The sequence below is a fragment of the Solanum tuberosum genome, unplaced genomic scaffold (assembly GCF_000226075.1).
Source record: "Solanum tuberosum cultivar DM 1-3 516 R44 unplaced genomic scaffold, SolTub_3.0 scf00020, whole genome shotgun sequence".
NCBI lineage: Eukaryota > Viridiplantae > Streptophyta > Magnoliopsida > Solanales > Solanaceae > Solanum > Solanum tuberosum.
The window spans coordinates 1,175,570-1,194,462 of NW_006238946.1; the positions used below are offsets into that span (position 1 = coordinate 1,175,570).

The window sequence follows — 18,893 nt, forward strand, 5'->3', positions numbered from 1 at the left end:
TTGAAAGGTATAAACTAACTAAAAATATATTAACAAAGTTATAATATTTTTTATGTATATATAAAATAAAATTATATATATAATATTTACAAAATTTTACAAGCCCAAAGTTGAAATAAAATATATAAACATTGAAACATATAAACTAACTAAAAATATATTAACAAAGTTATAATATTTTTTATGTATATATAAAATAAAATTATATATATAATATTTACAAAATTTTACAAGCCCAAATTTAAAATAAAATATATAAAACATTGAAAAACTATAAACTAGCTAAAATATATTAACAAAGTAGATTAATAAGTAATATTTTTTTATCTATAAATAAAATAAAATTATATATATAATATTTACAAAATTTTACAAGCCCAAAGTTGAAATAAAATATATAAACATTGAAAGGTATAAACTAACTAAAAATATATTAACAAAGTAGATTATAAATAATATTTTTGTCTAAAACATAAAGTGATAGCTTTTTGAAATTTTGGGAAGTGTAAAAGCTATTTTGAACTGATAGCTACTTTTTAGAAAGTTGAAAAAGTGGGGTCCAGCGCATGTTGAACAAAGCTTTCAACCTATCTGGTTTATATTGCCACGTAAGCCGAAAAATGATAAAAAATTAATTAAAAAATAAGTTCAGGGTGATAATAGGACCTTAGTAAATGTTAGGTGTGTCTTAGGGATTTTGGGCATAGGCTGGGGGTACTTATGCATTTTCCCTTTTATCAAAAATAAACTTTCAAAAGGGTAAAATCAAACATACCTGAACTAAATTGAGGAAGATGAACAGATAAACATCAAAGTATATGAGCTTTTAGCACAAATATTGAACGACTTTTCCCTTGATTCACGATTTTGATTGTAAATCCCCAGCTAGGCTTTACATAAGCTGGGGGTACTTGTGCATTTTCCCTAAAACCTGAATAAATAGGAGCACTTGTAAATTCCCTCGTATTCCTTTCGAGTTGTCACATAAAAAAAAGTAAACGAACTGGTAAATCGGTTTGACGGAATTGATTCAACTTTTCTACTAGAATAATCATCTCTCCGCTGCTGGTTCTGTTCATCTACGGACAATCAAATCTTAACTTCTACCACAATTCGTTAGCCAGCAGTTTAAGACAGGTAAAAAGAAAATTTAACATCTGTTAAATTCTTAAACCCTCCGAAAACTAGTCAAATTTATAACAAGATTAATCCAATCAGCTAAATGTGGTGCCTGATTGTAGATAAATAGTAGTACATGTATTTGCAAAATGAAACTACTACAACATGAAAACGGGGTAGCCAGGCATTCATAGAATTATGAAGTACTACAACAACATGATTTTAAGGTCCCACAGCCTTATATCACAATAATGTTCAGTTTTGGTGCAATCAACCTATTACCTATACAGAACATTCAGATAGTACAAAAAAATTTGATTAATCCCCGCCAAAAAACGCATCTGCTCAGTCTACTCCAATCAACCTATTCTGATTGTACAAACAAATTTTGATTAATCTCTGTAAAAAGGTCTCTGCTCGCTATTCAGACTTCAGAACCTATAATGTAGAGGATGAATTTGCATGAAGGTATTCTGTCATCTGCAAGACATTACTTCAGCAAAGGAAACTCTCAGTTTCTACACATTAACAAAGGTCTGCAGGATCTCATATAACCTTGAGATGTATACCTAAACTTCTTTGAGAATGGGCCAACCTTTCTTGATAATATCATTGATCTTTGCATCAATCCGCTTTTGGATTCTTGATGAACAAAGCTCTGCTGCATAGCCATTTAGTTTTGTAGCCAGCGTTGATCTCTCAAGCTCCTCCTCAGGCAAGTTTCCCATCAATTGAAGTAGGAAGGGGTTCCGCTTGAGCTCAAATTTCTGAAAAATGGACAGTAGTGATTTGTCAGTCATGTACTTCAAATGATCATTGGAGCAATGACAGTCGAATAAAAAAGAAGAATTTATAAACATGAGGGAAAAAAAAAGTCCACATTATTTGTGAATCAATAAATGATAAATCACAAAATCAAGGTGGCTCTGTTTCTGGGGAAGTTCTGGGTTTTCTATTTCAGAGAAATAATTTTTCTCGTTTCCTGATTTCACTCCTAAAAAATAATTAAAGAAATAAACGTTTGGCAAGAAAAGGTCTTTCTTTTCCAAGTGTCTAAAAATCTAAATGTTGTAACAAACTGTGAAACCAAATGGTCCAGTAAACTAAAAGTTTAGAGACACGTTTGGTGCCAGTAGTGAATCTTTGTTGAAGAGCAATGGAGGGAAGAGATAGGAGAGCCTTTGATGGGGAAGAGAATAACTAGTTTCTTTTTGGTGCACCAATGAGTTTTTTCAATTAGTAAAGAAGAGTGGATATCATCTGTAAAGAATCATGGTTTGATGTAGATTCTCTACCATTTGGTAAACTGCTCGTCTACGGGAGGATTTCCCATCATCAATAAAATTATTTACCTAATCAAAGTAGTCCAAACCCACTTGTGGTATTACACTTGAGTATGAGTATGTTGTTTGTACTTTGTACCTTATTAAAAAAAAAAAAGGTAACCTACAATTTCTTTTTCCTTTTTGGTTCTCCTGTAGTCCTATAGCAACTTTTTCTGAGAGTTAACATTTTGGCAGTTCCTCACAAAAAGATTTCCCCTAAATAGACAAACATGTTTCCCATTTGCTTTGCTTTCACATGAAAGAAAAATTGCAATAAATATTGTCTATATACCACATCATCTAGCCTGCTTAGATTTTTTTATCCCAACTTTTAAAGCAATCTGGGTACCAAATTCCTTGGTGGTTAGAATAAAGGATCAAAATAACATGAGAACAGGGAAATAGGCCAATATGGTGCAAGTCCCTAAAAATTTTCCTTGAACCATTTATCTGTTATAAATCAAATATTTTTTTATTTTTTTTTGAAACTGGTAAGGTTGTATTCTTCAGCATTAAGGGCATGTTGGCCACCACCAAAAAGTGTCAATTACAAACTTCCTATCAAATCTACAATTTGATCTGTATCTACTATACACAACTGTTCTAAATCAAATATTTTATTAAGATACACCAAGATAGGGTTAAATACACAAGTATTCTATTATAAATATACTTTCATTTCCCTAGATGATTAGTTAGCTCTTCTAACTAGAGCACCCTAACCCCTGTAAGTATAATTGTTAAATTTTTTTACTTGGTTAGATCCATGGTCTTGGCATAGTTTACTCATGTAGTGAGCCAACTACATCTCTTTTGCATGTATTACATCTTCTTGATGCCTTATTAATGGAATCTTCTTACTTCATTCACATTTTTTGTTGGATGTTCCAAAGAGACTGCAGTCATGACCTTTGTTCACATTGGAAACGGATAAAAGGGGAAATTCCATGGTTTAAGGAAGAGTCGTCAAATGAGACTCCAGCCAGAATAATATATGATTCTTGATTCCAATTTTTTATTAAGAACCCTACGAATCAGGATAAAGCTTATCTACATAATCTCTTTTACACACTCATAACTGATGATGTTTTGACGTCATCTGGAAAACAAATCTCTATGTTGATTTATCCAATAGAGCTCAAGAATTCATCCAATTGAAAATAGCTAGTCTCCCAATTTCCAAACCCCTATTTCTGATTGGCATTGTGACACTCTTCTAGCAGACCAGATGTACATTTTTAACCGTTCCATTTCAAAGGAAGTACTCATAGATTCTCAAGTTTCTTAGCTATTGGAAGGAATGGAGAAGAAAAAAATAGAATATATAGGAATACAAGAAAGATTCTTTATCAAAGCTAATCCTTTCTCAATCGGGTCAAGGGGTAAAAGGCCTCTCAAAAGCACTTAGTAAGGTTCCTTGAATTGAAAATTCTCCTCCTATCACTAGATATAATATCCTGTCTATTTGGGATGTATCCTTCTATTCCTCCACATAAAGTTCGCCGGCGATGGGGCATACCGATAACATTTGGTTGGACATGAATTCTGTGAAGTCATCCAATACATTTTTCAATGCTTTGGACTCCACTCTTTCTTTCTGCAAATCAGGTAGATTAAGATCCCGTTCAGATGTTTCTGTTTCCTGCTTACCTCATATAATTCTTCCTAAAGGCACAATACATTTTTTTTTGCAATCCTCATAAACTCCAAAAATAACAGTACCAGGGTTTTGGTCTAGTCGTGAGAGTCAACTTGTGATGTGTGGTTTAGGCAGACGTCACAAGGTGAGAACCTTATTGCACACAAGTTCTATACTTAAGTGGAGAGAGGTAAAGAGATGGGCCCATTTTCCACGGAATTCCAGACCACGTGCCAGCTGACACTCAAGGATTTTTCAGTTACACTTGAGCAAATATATGTGTACATATCACTCCAGATAAAACCCATACTATTTCTTCCCCTTTGCATCTGAACTGTCAAGAGAGGCATTGCATCAATGGAATCTCCTGAATCCCCACCATGTATAACTCTATGAATTTTATGGAGGTAAGAATCAACCATGGCAGGAAACTTCAGTACTAAACCCTTTTTTTGATAAAGAAAGGAAGTGCAACAAACATTCAGTACTAAACCCCTTAGAAATTATGATTAGTATCAGCATAATGTAGTTATGGATACTAGACCTGATGTTCAGGCTCTGCAGGATAAAAAGCTTCAAGCTGTTGAATTTGAGTGATAACAACGCTGCTCTTTGACTTTGATTGTTCTCTTTCTTTGCTAACAGCAGCCAATCTGGATTCCTCAGTGCCGCTTGTGAAAATAATAGACCTGCACTAGGCAGATTTATAACATTGCTCTTCATATGTTTGTCTTCAGTCTCAAGTAAAAAAGGAACCCAGGTTGAAGTCAAGGATCATACCTGTACTGGTTACCCACATCAGGACCTTGCCCAAAGACTTGCCTGGAATCATGGCTAGCCCAGAAGACCTCCAATAGCTGTCTGAAACCAAGTACTTGGGGGTCATACTCGACCTACAAGAAATTAAATTTAGTACATTGAACATGTTGAATAGGAGATAAATGAAACATTCAAATTTTTTTAATGTAAAATTCAAGATAAGAAAATTTTAAAATGCCACTCAACCTATAATCCATTTAGTTGAAGCAATCGGGAACAAACCATGGGTATACATTTAATTACTCCAGACAAGGGACGGGAAAGCTCATTCAGAACCTCAAACATTTTCAGGCAAGACTAGAATGTCAACGAAATGGAAACTGTAAAACAAGATTACATCAACCACTATCCACAAAACTCAAAGAATTAGATTTCAAAAGTATACGTAGCAGCAACTAAAAGCTATAAGAAAAAATCCGACAAGATATATATCAAATCCAAAAAGGCACAAAACGATATCATATCTAGTACACACAATGACATAGACGGAAACAGGGGAATTTCAACTAAAGCACTTGGAATAACATTTAAACCTATACCTTCATGTTCATTCCGTTCGGTAAGTAGCATGTGAACAATATGCTAGCATGTTACTGTAACCCCTCCATTCACATTGCAATTATACAAGACAAAGACAAAAGGTCTGCAACTACAAATTAGAATGGGACTAACTGGTCATTGAGATATTAATTAGGTTTAGCACTTTAGCTTGTGTTAACTCAGCTAGACAGTAAAAATGTGTAAGATATGTATTAGCTGACTCTTCTATCATATTGTTTGGATTAGATAACCACTGATTAGAGTACTGTTTGCTCATTTCCCACCTCAGCTAATGTCACTCCTATCATTTCATAGAAAGTGCAATTCAAGCTGTCAGCAATTTGTCCCTCATATACATCTTTGCGACTGAATTTTGATCAAACTTGCTCCTGGATTCGGCATACTCTAGTTTATTGTATAACCACAAAAAGTTTATACTCCCTATAGCCTAGTGTTTCTTCAAAGATGGTCATTGGTAATCATACACAATAACTTCCATACTCCACTTTATAACCAGAGATGCTTCCACAATACTTTTTTCTACCGAAAATTAATTACTAGTAGTATTTATGTACATAACGAAGATACAAGGCACTGGTTTGGTCTACGGTCTACCCGAAAACCTAATTGTAACTGTCAATTTTTCTTTTCGCAATGGAGTCAACATAGCTGAAAATGTTCCAACAGATCGCAGCAAAGGCTTTTAAAAGAAAAGCTGGCGAACACATTACATTAGAGTAATGTCAATTACAGGCGATTAAGGCACAATTATGATGTGGCAATCAATTTCAGTTCTTAGTCTACATAAGGAAAGAGATCAAACAAATACCTGTACAGATTCAGCGTGGTCGCCCAAATTTCTGTACTCGGGATTGGCTTTTGAACCACCAGAATAACCGACAGTGGTTCTTACGATTCCGTTTAAGCAGCCAAATGACGCTTCCGATCTCCAGAAGCTTCCGAGAGAGAAAACTGCAGTTTGTAATGGCTGATTAGAGGCATCCTGTGGAACCTCCGGGATCCGATCTGGGAATCGGATGCTCAGAACTGGATTCAATGCCAGCAGAATGATCGTGAAAAGGAAATGAAAGCAAAAAGATGAAAAGAAGTAGTTGCTCTTAGCGACTTTCATCTGTACACATGCAGGGGGGGAAGCCGGCCGATCACGCCCACTTTCCGGCGAATTTTTTCGAGGGGGAATAGTTTCACTCGCTCTCGCTGGAATTGCCAGCTCCGCTTGTCCGATAATTTCTCAATTCCGATTTGTTAAAATACCATCAAATCTCTCTTTAGAGAGAAAATGGTTCCTTATATTTGGGCACGTAAAAATAACCTCTTAAATTTTTTTATAGAATTTTAATTCATTGTAATTTATCAAAAATGTTCTCTCATTTTTTCTTAAAATATTTCACAAACACTAATTATTAGATTTAATAAAAGTTTTGAAAAGAAAAAGTAATTTAATTTTAACTCATATCCGAAGATGCAATTTTTAGATTTTACAATTTTTGTTATTTTAATTTATATTTTGAAGTTTGATGCAACTTTTTGAGGTTCAATTTATGTAGATTTTTAAATTTATTCTGATATTTATAATTTTTAATATCGAGATTTATGATTTTTAACACAAATAATTATCCACGGGCATAACGAACCGAGATTAGAATTTATTAAATATGACAACTTTCTAAAATTGTGAGATATCTTCTTGTGTATCAGTCGATTTGGTTTGATTTTATGTATTATCAGTTGGATTTATCGATTTTCGATTTTAAATATGTTAAATTAATAATCAATTCAATAAGATAATTTTAATTGATTTATTAGTTTTGGTCCTTAACGATTTGGTATTTGATTTAACCAATAAGAAAATTCTTATAAAAAAATATATAATTCTCCAACAATTTGATGCGATAATATAATAATGTAACTTATAGAATGTTCAGAGTAATAACTAACATGAAAAGAACCATATAAATGCAACAGAGAAATTAAGAGGAATAAAGTTCTTATTTAGGATTTTGACGTTTCGTATAATGTGAAGTTGTGAATTCAAAGTCATTGTGAAGAGTGAACCGAAGGCTAAAAAATAAAGATAGTAACCAGTATGGTACTAAGTTTAATATTTAATATTTATGTAGAGGGAAAATAATAAATTACAACAGTCTTATTAAGTTACGAGTTTACCCAATAACCCAATATTAAAACAAACCGAACCGATAACTTGATTTTTTTATTTTATAAAACCATTAAAAATCCATTAACCCAAAAACAAATAAACCAATAACATTTTTTTTTAATTCAATTTATCGATCAATTTGATTTTTACAAACCCCTTTCGTGTTAAACTTTTTATGTCCAATTTGGAGTCAAATCTTCACTTTCATTCTCTCATTTTTCCACTTGCATTATACAACAACATATTCAGTCTAATCCTTATACTTTCCGTGGGTGTTATAAGAAACTTTAGAAATTTGGTGATTCAATTGCAAAGTCTCGGAAAAATTTGGTAGTGAAGTTAAATTACCAGATGAAACTTCCCAAAGAAAAAAAAGGAAAAGGAAAAAGAAAAGCGTACCCATCAATATAACACGGGTAAACAAGAACCGTTGGATCAGAATTGATCCACCGGCCAAGAACCAGCAAGAATTTGCCCTAAGAACCGTTTGATCATATTGGTTAAACAATTGTTCACACTCTGTCACAGTAGAAGAAGCTGCACTCTCCTCTAACCAGCAACGTTAGGTTTTTGGAGAAGTAAGGAAAGCGGGAGAAATCCGCCATGAGTCGGAGCTTGGGCATACCGGTGAAGCTTCTACATGAAGCGACAGGGCATATAGTGACGGTAGAGATGAAGAGTGGAGAGCTATACAGAGGAAGTATGGTGGAGTGCGAGGATAACTGGAATTGCCAACTGGAAAGCATTACGTACACAGCTAAAGTACGCTTACATATCTTTCTGGTTTCTTGTGTGATTTTTCCGATTTTGTTAAGCGTTATTATATGTGCTTTCTTTTTCTGTTTCTTAAACCCTAAACCCTAGTTATTTTCTTCGATTCTCTTGTCTGCTTATGATATTGTATCTTACTCTTGTTTGCGATTATCCTATATTCTGTTTAACATGTGCATTAGTTTGGAAACAAGCTAATTGATTGTCAGTGCACTATTTAGGGTGACAATAGTGGATAATTGTTTAACTTCCAAAGTGGAGAAGTAGTACGCAGAATGACATGTTCATTTTTCCTAAGTTTATCCATTTACCAGGTGTTCCACATTTTACCAGTAGAGTGTCACCTGCCCCTGTTAAGATATGCTTATTCACATTGCTCGTAGTTGGAAGTTCTTGATCACCTGAGTAGCTTGGTTTCTTCGAATTTGCTCTTGGATTCATACTATCTTGGTTAGGCATTTCTAGACTGGGATTGCTCTGAAATATATCATATATTGACTTTTAATTTCAAATTATGGCCTCTATTATTTCAAATCTTCTCCTAAATCTGTAAATATCAAGTCCTGTTTATTCCTGTATAGTAACAAAGCCTATTTTTCAATCACATAGAAACACTTATGTTAACTCAAGAATTTCACCTTTTGAGTAGCTTTATGTAAATTCTGTTGATTTATTGCTTAGAAGCAATGAACCAATGCAAAACAAGGGATTATTGCTTCATTGGTGAAGCCATACATTTAAGAGAAGTGTGTGGTCCACTCAGTGATGCACAAAGTGATTCTGATGAGAAGCGGTTCACTCTCTTAATCTCAACTTCGAGGAATAGGCTGAGTATTAACATTATTGTTATTTGATGCTGATATTAGTTATTTTAGTTGAAATTTGCTTACATGGTATTTCTTAATCTTTCATAAATTGTGTGCTTCACTTATCGCCTTTTCGCTTCTAGCACTGTGGACCTTGCCATTTTCTTTTTTGTGTTTTTGGCTGATTTGAGTTACTTCTGTCACATCTCAACCTTGAAAAGCAAACATGGTGTTGACTTCATAGATGTGTAGCCCAAAAACAAAGATTTAGAGCATCTCCTTTCCAATGTTGTTAAGATAGCATAAAGCATTTGAGAACCTAGAGAAAAAAGAACGTTTTTGAAGTTCAAGTTACCAAGAGTTTGCTCCCTTCCTTTTCGAATAAGGGGGAACTATAGAAAGCCTCATTCAACCATACAAAACAGGTGCAATTTGCTGACAATTCTTGTAGGAAGGGGAATATATTGTGATTCCTAGGGACAAAGCCCATAAAAGTCGAGGGTTGTTTTTCTTGCTTCTCCTAATTACCATAACAAAGGCTATACTGTTCATTAATGAGGTTGGCAGAAAAACACATCTTCTATCTCGCTTCTTTCTCTACCTCCTTCTGTCTCCCATCAATATGAGAAGGTCTCGTTGACATCCATAACTACATCCGAGTTGCTTCTAGGCATAAAATTTGTATTGTCAACTAAAGAAATTGGCACAACTAGGCATATCAAACATTGATAATGGAAAAATCTGAGTTTCCCTGCCATGATGACCCATTTTGAGGCCTCACTCATGGATAGAATAAATGACCAGTAGACCTTTCTTTCTCTGTCTTTTTTCCTTTCAATGGAAATTGAAGAGTTCATGAAATTTCTTTCAACTGGAAATGAAAGATCTTTTGTTTTTCTTGACTGGTAAGATGAGAGTTAACATTTACCTTATCATAAAAAAGTTGAGAGTCGTGGTGCACTTGCGGGAAACTCCTTGCCGAGGGCCTGTGCACCCCCGGGATTAGTCGGGGCTCAAAGAGACTCGGACACCCGGTGCAAATCAAAAAAAAAAAAAAAAAAAAGTTGAGAGTTGGAGCAAGTCCCACCATCTTCACCGGGCCTTCAAAAAGTCATCATTGCTCAAGAAAAAACCAACTAGTTTGGCAGACCAGTGCACATTGTGTGCAAATTAGGTGCTTTTCATTTATTTATTTTTAATTAGGAAGGTCATTCCCAATCACTTTCGTGGATTATTTTTATTCTATCATGTTCTTGAGAAATCTGCTTCATGTTAATGGAGGAGCTAGTTCCAGTCATTGGAGCAATGTCTTGTCATTTCTAGTGTTGAGCTAAATTCCTCCAAAAAATGAAGTAAGGAGAAGATGCTTTGAAGGCACTCTTACTCCAAGCTTCAAGCTTAAAGCCAGAGTCTTAACATGTCTCTGTAGCTGGAGCAACCTTTCCCCTGTAACTTCCCTGATGTGTTTTTGAACTTTGTTAGCTCCTTAACTTTAGGTTAGACCTTTTGTAATAGAGCTAACATTGTCTTTTCTGTAGTATTGTTCTGTAAATTTTGCATCTCCTTGATGCCTTCTATGCAATTCATTACCTTATTAACAAAAAGGACGTAACAAGAAGATGAAAAACTAGAGATTTTAAGGAGGACGTCAACTTTCTAAAGAACAGAGAAAGGAAATCTTTCCAATTTAGGAAACCTTTATCTTCCAAGTTTTGTTCTTCCTAATTTTGGGCCTACTGATGTCATATCAAGATGCTGGGAGTTGAAGAAACAGTAATGATTTAGATTTTGTGGCATTTTGCCTTAAAACTTTAATGTGCTATCTGATAATGAGCTCCACATTTATATTTTTTCAACTGTATGCCTTCTTTTGGTTCTTCACTTTTTTCTTTTGCTTGGGTAGGTGTATGCAGTATTGCCTATAAATTATGAAAAGTAGGAAAAAGTGAGTTTTACCTACTGCTGTGCCTATCCTTGATTCTTATAACAATGTTTCTTCTTTAGTAAAAGGAGAAACACATGGTGTCTGAAAAGAAAATGCATCAAGATACAAAATTGTATATAAAAATTAAATAAAGCACATAAAACTATCTTAATTTTTAGCAAATGCTGATTTTTTTGGTAATACTAAAAATGACACTTCTAGGCATATTTTGGTGAGTCGATGAAGGAAGTGAACTGAAATTCAAAGTTTCTTTTACATTGCTAATATTGATCTCTGCAGGATGGGAGAGTGTCACAACTAGAGCATGTTTTCATTCGAGGCAGCAAAGTCAGGTACATGGTTAACTTTTTTTGTATACTGTGCTATTGCTGGTAAGATCATGTCTGAACATTAATTTCCACCAGGTTCATGATAATTCCTGACATGCTTAAGAATGCTCCCATGTTCAAGCGGCTAGAAGCAAGAATCAAGGTTCTTTCCTCACTTTTTCTAAATTGTCACAGTTCTGTCAAGTGCTTTGCTTATGTTTATTTTCATTTTTGAAGGGAAAAGGTACATCACTTGGTGTTGGTCGGGGACGTGCTATTGCTATGCGAGCTAAAGTGAGTGCTTCTTCAGTTTTTACTGTTTATAGTTGCACTTTTATATTTGAAGTCAACTTCTAAGCTTACCTCATCTGGTACTCATAGACCTCAAGCTCATTGCAGTTATAATTCGAGAGGGTGATGCCAACTCTACTTTTGGTTTAAAGAAGAGGAGGGGAGAGGGAACTTTACGTTATCTGATTGTTTTACCTTTCCTTCTATTTTTTCTTTGAAAAACTTTTTTTGCTAGTTATAGGGGATGTTAAATTTATATTTCCTGCCTGCATCCAATTTTAAGAAGTGCTAACCCTTTGACTTTTACTCTTCCTATCCTTTCCTCATTTCAACATAACTATATTGCCTACATTTCTTCCCAGCGTTTTTATTTGGCTCTCTTTTTGTTATGGGGGAAAGGGTTGGGGGTTGTTATTCGGCGAGGCTGAGGCGATATTTAAGGAATTAATCATAAATATGCTAAGCCAAGTCTTACAACTCTTCTATTGGAGAAATACACCTGATTATAAACACCTTGCTTGCAGGCTCAGGCTGCTGGTCGTGGAGCACCACCTGGTCGGGGTACTGTGCCACCTGTAAGAAGATGATTGCTCGATGTGGGATTATATTTTATGTGGTTTAGCAATCGTAAAAATTCAGTATAAGAATGTTGGAGTAGATTCCTAAGGTTGGTTCCTTGGTCTAATAGTCTGAGTCACATTCGTCTACTTTGTAACTTTAACCTTTTTCACATACGACTTGAGAAGGCTGGAATATGAGTGCTTTTCAAATTGCCTCTGTGCTTGTACTTCGCCTGTGTTAAGAAATATGGATTAGTCCAGTTCTTCACTATCACCCCGTGTGCCCCAAGTATGTCATTGGGCCTGTCTTTTTAATGCTTGATGTGGGCCTTTTGAGATCACAAAAGGAATACTCTGTTTGTTTGGGAAGGCAAGTTTTCTTCGGGTTCTTTTTGTTGCTTGTTGGAGGATCCATATACTATCTGTTGGACTTCAGAAGCCTACTTTTATATCGTTAAGCTAACATATGCGTGGAACTTGAAGAGTGTTGAAAGTACCCTTCTTTTCCTTGTTTCTTTTCAGTGTTGAGGTAATGGGTAATGCATACAAATCAGATTCTTTGTTAGGATCAAAAACATATATTTGGTTGAATTATCGATCATTACATCTGCATCTTGAGTTCTGGGGTCGAGAGTTTCTGCTGTTCATTTAGAATTTCAGGGAGGCTCAACATTTTATACTTTGTTATTTGGTCATGTATGCTAGTAGTGCAGCACTCTAAATTCTAATTAGGAGGAGAATAAATAAGCTAGTGCACCTAATTAAAGTTGTAATTGAACAGACAAAACTGAAAGTTATGCCCCAAAATTCACGTTGCACATTCCATAATCTGTATGTTTCTAAATTTTAGTTTTACCGGTTTGATTAGGGAAATAAAATTTCACCTGCAGAATTACCATGAACTACTGTGTAGAAATGTTCTTTTTCTTCCAAGTATAACTGGTCTTGGTATTTGGAATATATATCTGAACTGTTTGTAGATGTGAGATTGAATGCTAGTCTAATGCATTTCTAAGGTTTCAAGGAGATAATTCTAGATTTTTCAATTTATTATATGATATACTTGCTGTGTCATTATTCACATATGGTCGTATTAAGTCAATGGTGTGGAATGGATGAGGACTTAAATTACAATAGAGACAATACGCTATTCGGTACCTATTGCTAGTGTTAGAGTGTTAGGTAGCAGATAGTTGGTGGAATGTTTTGAGGTTGATTTCCTGGAACTCCCCGTATAATTAGATGCCTATAAGAAGAAAGGGAACAAAGTATAAGTAAAATAGATACGACGGTGGGAACATAAGAGGAAGTTTGATTAGGCAGGTTGACAAAAGAGGTGTGATTCAAATTGTGTGGTGGAAAGCTGGACAGTGCATTGTAAACTACCAATGAGATGAGGAAAAGAGATATAAATTGAACAAGTGTAGACAACTTAGACCAATGATTCGGAGGTTCAATTTGTTCTTCTTTAACACCTTTTTAAGGAATATGCACACTTAAAGACAGTGACTAGTAACGATTGTTTATTGAAGCTTGAACAGTCTCAGCCATAAACAAAAAAAATATAATTAATGCATGTTTGATGGCTACAACAATACTTTGAACACTTGTTTAACAAACTGGTAAAAGGGTCCATTAACATTTGCTTTGTCTTTGCTAATTTAATCAAACTTTTTTTTCTGTGGCTTGTGATATCTGAGGGTTGTTAAGTGCAACATTGATGTTGATTGTCTCCTCATATTAAATGCTAGCCAATGAAAAAATGTCTACAATTGTTTGTACGGTGGTACTGAATTTGTCCTCGGTTTTCGCGTTCATGTGTGTGAATTTTTCAAATTGGAATTGCTTGAAATGTCTTCTCATAATGGCATAAAATGTAGCAGAAGAGTACCCCAGTTGAACATGAATGCATATTTAGGTAGGTACATATTGGGACACCGACTTTAAATGATGGTCTCAAGAATATTGTTTTTGGAAAAGTCACCATTTTGTTATATACTCTATGAGGAAATTGTCTGTTTTAGATTGTTGACTCAATCAATTTTAAGCTCTTTGAGTACTTACCATTACTATTTTTCTCATATGCTGGCGGTGAAAGCTTTTACTATGTATATACCTCTTCTTGTAGCTAGTCTTTTTTCATAAATTCCAAAAATTCTAAATCAGAAATGCAGCTTCAAGAAAACAAAACAATAATAAATAATACGTTTGTTTTTTTCTTTCAGAAAACATAATACAACATTTTGGTCTCTTTATATGGTTTTAGATATATAATCTTCACCTTTTGAGTCTAGGTTTTTTGCTCAATGCCCATATCTCTATTACGGTGAAGAGTAAGATGTATTCCAATTCGTTATTTATTCGTTGTTGGACACCAATTTTATATTGTTCACGATTTAAATGTTTAGTCATAGGGGTTCCCGGCATGTTGAGTCCCATACGGTGGGCCAAAGATATTTGTTTTTGGGACATCCGTGCCTGTTAAGTTAGCTTTTGATGTTGAGTTAGATTCTTGTCCACATAGGGCTGAGGAATAAAAGAAAATATGCTTAGAAATGTAAAATCATTAAACTTAATGATCGTACTGTAATTACTTATTAGTTCTCTCTTTAACAATTTGATTGTCTTATTTTTCTTTTTATTTTAGTCCGTTAAAAAAATTGTCTCTTTCTCTTTTAGTTTTGACTTTGCACACGACATTGTTTTATAAGATCACAACATTGAAGAATATGTTGGTACGTTCTATGTATCTTTAGCTTAAACTTATAAAATTCAAAATTCTATTTTACTTTCTTAAATTTCGTATCAAATCATAATCAGACAAATAGTAAATTAAAACGGAGGGAACACGTGTTTTCATATTTAGAGGAGAATGATAAAGGCAAAATATGAATGCCACCAAAACACAAATTACATAACTGCTGACAATTAATGAGCAGTCATACTTAATTAATGATCGATAATGCATTACACATGATGGATTCCATTTCATCAGATAATTACAACAGAAAAACCAAATAGACAAAAATCTAACCTAAGAATCTAAGGAACTAAAAGTATTAGTTCAGTCATTAGAAAAAAAATTAATTTATTTTTTAATAAATCTTACTTTTGATGATAAAAGATGATTTGAGATATATATAGTTGCTTATTTTGTTAATAAATTAAAACTGTTCACATGTCTACCATTGTCTCCCTTTTAATCTCACTTTGTCTTCAACTGACTCATGCGTCCCATATAAAAGTAAACAAACTTAGTATTTGGACAAAAATTATATATTTAATTTTTCATATTACAATTCTAAAGTATTATTAATTAAATTGATTGATAAGTTATAGGAATATGCTCATACTGGTCTGGTCCTACAACCATGTGCTTCAAAAGGATGTGTCTTTGTTAAATTAGATTATCACATTATCATATCAAAACCTTTATTGATTATATCATTGAAACTAACTAATATTATTCTTGATAATAATTAATATAAGGATCGAGACCTTTTTCTTTTTCTAAGAGAATTTAAAGTAACAATAAATTAATGGAATAATATATATGGTTAGTCCAGGAATTAAATTTGGAATTTTGGCAGAGTAGATAAAACAACTCTTAACTAATATTAGCCTATATAAAATCTAATATAATTAAATCTATGGAAAAAAAATACAAGAAAATTAAAAGGTGCCACATAATTAGCATTTTGAAAGAGTTCAATTTTTTTCTTTTTCAAAATAATGTGACACCTTGATTGTGACACATTAGCAAAACGTTATAAGCAGAATAGTAGTAAACGCGTTAGAAGATGAAAATTAACCCAAAATTTCCATTGGAAATTATCTATCAATGTCAAAGTATAATTACAAAGTTTTCTAGTTTTTTCTAGAAACTATTCTTGATAATTTCCCTTGTACTAAAAATCAAACATATGATATATTGTAATATTACAATTAAGAGTTTAAGTTTTATAATCTCTAAAAAAATAAAAAATATCATACTATCAAATCACACGAGCGATAATTACAGGTAATGTCTAAGATAAATGTGAATTAATTATCTAAAATATATAAGATAAATTATAATTGGTTAATATACCCCGATAATACAAAAAATATTTTTCAAATATAAGTTAAAAAGTGTAAACGTGAAACTGGAGAAGTCGTTAGCGGTCAATCTAGGTAGTCAAATCTATTTGTTACTTAGTTGTTGGTAATATATATGTGCAAAACCATACAGGACATCTTTGACAAACAAAAATTAATTAAAAAAATAAAAATAAAAATTGAACCGTTGATTAATATCTAAATACTTCGTCATTTATACTCTTAGATATGCAGTTAAATCAAACATACAACAATCACATTGATTATATTTAGAAACTATATAAAAGATAGGCTTAAGTCATCTACGGCCCCTTAAAGTTGTCCGCATAATTTATTTGGACACCTTAACTAGGACTCGTACCTATTGAACACCTAAATTGTTCAAAACATATACCTATTAAACACAAAAAGCTGATGTGGCGAAATAAGTTTAACTCACTACAGCTAGTGCGTGAATGGATTTTTTTAAAAAAAATTTAAAAATAAATTAGTGCTTATTTTCTTGACACTTGGCATGTATTAATTAAATAACTAAAATCTCATTTAATTAAACATTTATCTCTTTATTTATAAAAGAAAATAACCCCACACCCATGTACAAGTCCTCTTCTTCTTCAACCCACCATTTTAAAGACTAATGTGTCACGTGTCGTAATTTTATTCATGATTTTTTCAAGAAAATGTGTGTGAATTACATGCACAATAGTTTTAAAGCTAGTTGTCATTTTATGTTCAATAGATAAATATTCGTTAATATTAAAGTATCTAATAGGTAAGAGTCCTAGTTGAGGTGTCTAAGTGAATTATGCGGACAACTTTAAGGGGCCATGAATGACTTAAGCCTAAAAGATATTATAAGTTAAATGAATTTTCAGACGTTAAAATAAAATGTACTACATTTCAGAAATTCATTGTGTATTTTACTGTCGATCTATTTGTGTAAGTTCTAAGGTCTTATTACAATATTATTTACAATTGTCGATGTATATAAGTAATCGATGAATTATAATTGCTTGAAAATAAAAAGGAAATCAGAAAAATTGATAGTATTGAATTTGTATAATAATAACAATAGAAACAAGAGATTTAATTTCCACGGGTGCAGAATCCACACCACTGATGAAACTAACAACAATAAAGTAGATGAAAAACCAAATATACAAACCCAAAAAACTCCACAAGAGTTTATAATATATGGGAATATCCTTTTGTCAGTGAAATAAAACCTATTTACTTATAATAATAATAAGTAATAACCTAATTAATTAAAATCTCTCATCATATGATAGAGACTAAAAAAAAAAGATGGAACATTTTTTCATCTAAACATTGAAATAAGTGAACAAAAATCATGTTCATGACAAGGAATAGTAATGCCCATATCATGACTAAATCCAAATTCTTCTTCAGCTCTTTGAAGCAAATTTTGAAATTGAGGATATGTTAACCAAGAAATAGGAATTATATATCTACTTCTATTTTCTCCAACATAAACAACAAAATGTCCTTTTGGAACATCATGAGGGAACCCATTCTCATTTTTTCCAAAGCTAGAACATCTTTTGATCAATTGTTTCAAAGCTGCTGTTTGTTGTTTGCTGCTACTTGTTTTCTTTAGACCCATTTTTTTTTTTTTGTTGTTTAGAAAGAGAAATATATTGAATGTGAGGAAAAAAAGAGAGGAAAAAAGGAGTATTTATGGAGTTGAAAAATGAAAAAACAAAGGCATGTGGAGGGAGTGGGGACAAAGAAACTGAATAGGTAATGGGATGGTTTATTATGGGTACGTTTGTACGAGGACATTGAGGCCCTCTTTACTCCCTCCCATTGGTCTTCTACCCTACCTACACACATTATACTAAACAATCTAGCCAGCTGGATCAATACATACACTCACCACATAATTTTGTACTACTAAAGTTTTTCATGATTTGTGATATACTTATCGATTAGATATTTATGATGATGTATCATATCCATCAACATATTATGTAGTACTAAAGTTATGAATTGTACGGGTAAATTTATTCATCAGAAACTCCTGATGATAGAATTACTGGTGTTATCTGTCATGAATTGCATTTATCGAAACTTTTAGGGATCCACTAGCACTTTCACTTTGGCGTCAATTAGTTCCAATACAAAAGTTATTTTTATATTTAAGTAGGGTTAAAAGTTAAATACTGACAGACAAATTGTAAAAATCATTCTCGATTTTTTTCTTGGATTGAAATGAACAAATTAATTTTAGGAAATTACACCCAATGACCTTAGAAATGAGTTATTTTGAACTTTTGATCCTCACTTGTCCATGAGCAAACCTTTACAGTTAAATGTTAAAAATATTGCTCATTAATCAAAATTTGTTAAACTTGAAGTTTTACTCGAGCAAACGGGATCAAAAGCAAGGTCATCTTATAAATCACCCGGTCAATTTAGATATTTATTTTATGACTTGTATAAATCAAACTGATAAATATCCTTTTCCTTTGT

At 33.0% G+C, this 18,893-nt stretch overlaps 3 protein-coding genes across 4 annotated transcripts; 1 reads left to right on the forward strand and 2 right to left on the reverse strand.

Moving 5' to 3' along the window:
• Positions 1–1,275: 1,275 nt before the first annotated feature.
• Positions 1,276–6,748, reverse strand: LOC102585542 (peptide methionine sulfoxide reductase A5). Of its 2 annotated transcripts, none has more exons than XM_015304762.1 (5): positions 6,272–6,748; positions 4,864–4,976; positions 4,628–4,772; positions 1,689–1,886; positions 1,276–1,599 (listed from the first exon to the last, which is right to left on the reverse strand). In XM_015304762.1, exons 1-4 carry the CDS (start codon positions 6,572–6,574, stop codon positions 1,689–1,691), a joined length of 759 nt encoding a protein of 252 aa, XP_015160248.1. In that variant the 5' UTR covers positions 6,575–6,748; the 3' UTR covers positions 1,276–1,599. The 2 variants fall into 2 exon arrangements, with proteins under 2 accessions (XP_015160248.1, XP_006340723.1); XM_006340661.2 differs by having other exon boundaries at positions 1,276–1,612.
• Positions 6,749–8,116: 1,368 nt separating this feature from the next.
• Positions 8,117–12,691, forward strand: LOC102585876 (small nuclear ribonucleoprotein SmD3b-like). The gene is made up of 5 exons (XM_006340662.2): positions 8,117–8,383; positions 11,423–11,475; positions 11,548–11,614; positions 11,689–11,745; positions 12,267–12,691. The coding sequence occupies exons 1-5, from the start codon at positions 8,225–8,227 to the stop codon at positions 12,327–12,329; spliced, it is 399 nt and encodes a 132-aa protein (XP_006340724.1). The 5' UTR covers positions 8,117–8,224; the 3' UTR covers positions 12,330–12,691.
• Positions 12,692–17,420: 4,729 nt separating this feature from the next.
• Positions 17,421–18,046, reverse strand: LOC102586210 (auxin-induced protein 15A-like). The gene has a single exon (XM_006340663.2). It carries the CDS (start codon positions 18,022–18,024, stop codon positions 17,719–17,721), a length of 306 nt encoding a protein of 101 aa, XP_006340725.1. The 5' UTR covers positions 18,025–18,046; the 3' UTR covers positions 17,421–17,718.
• Between the last annotated feature and the right edge of the window lie 847 nt (positions 18,047–18,893).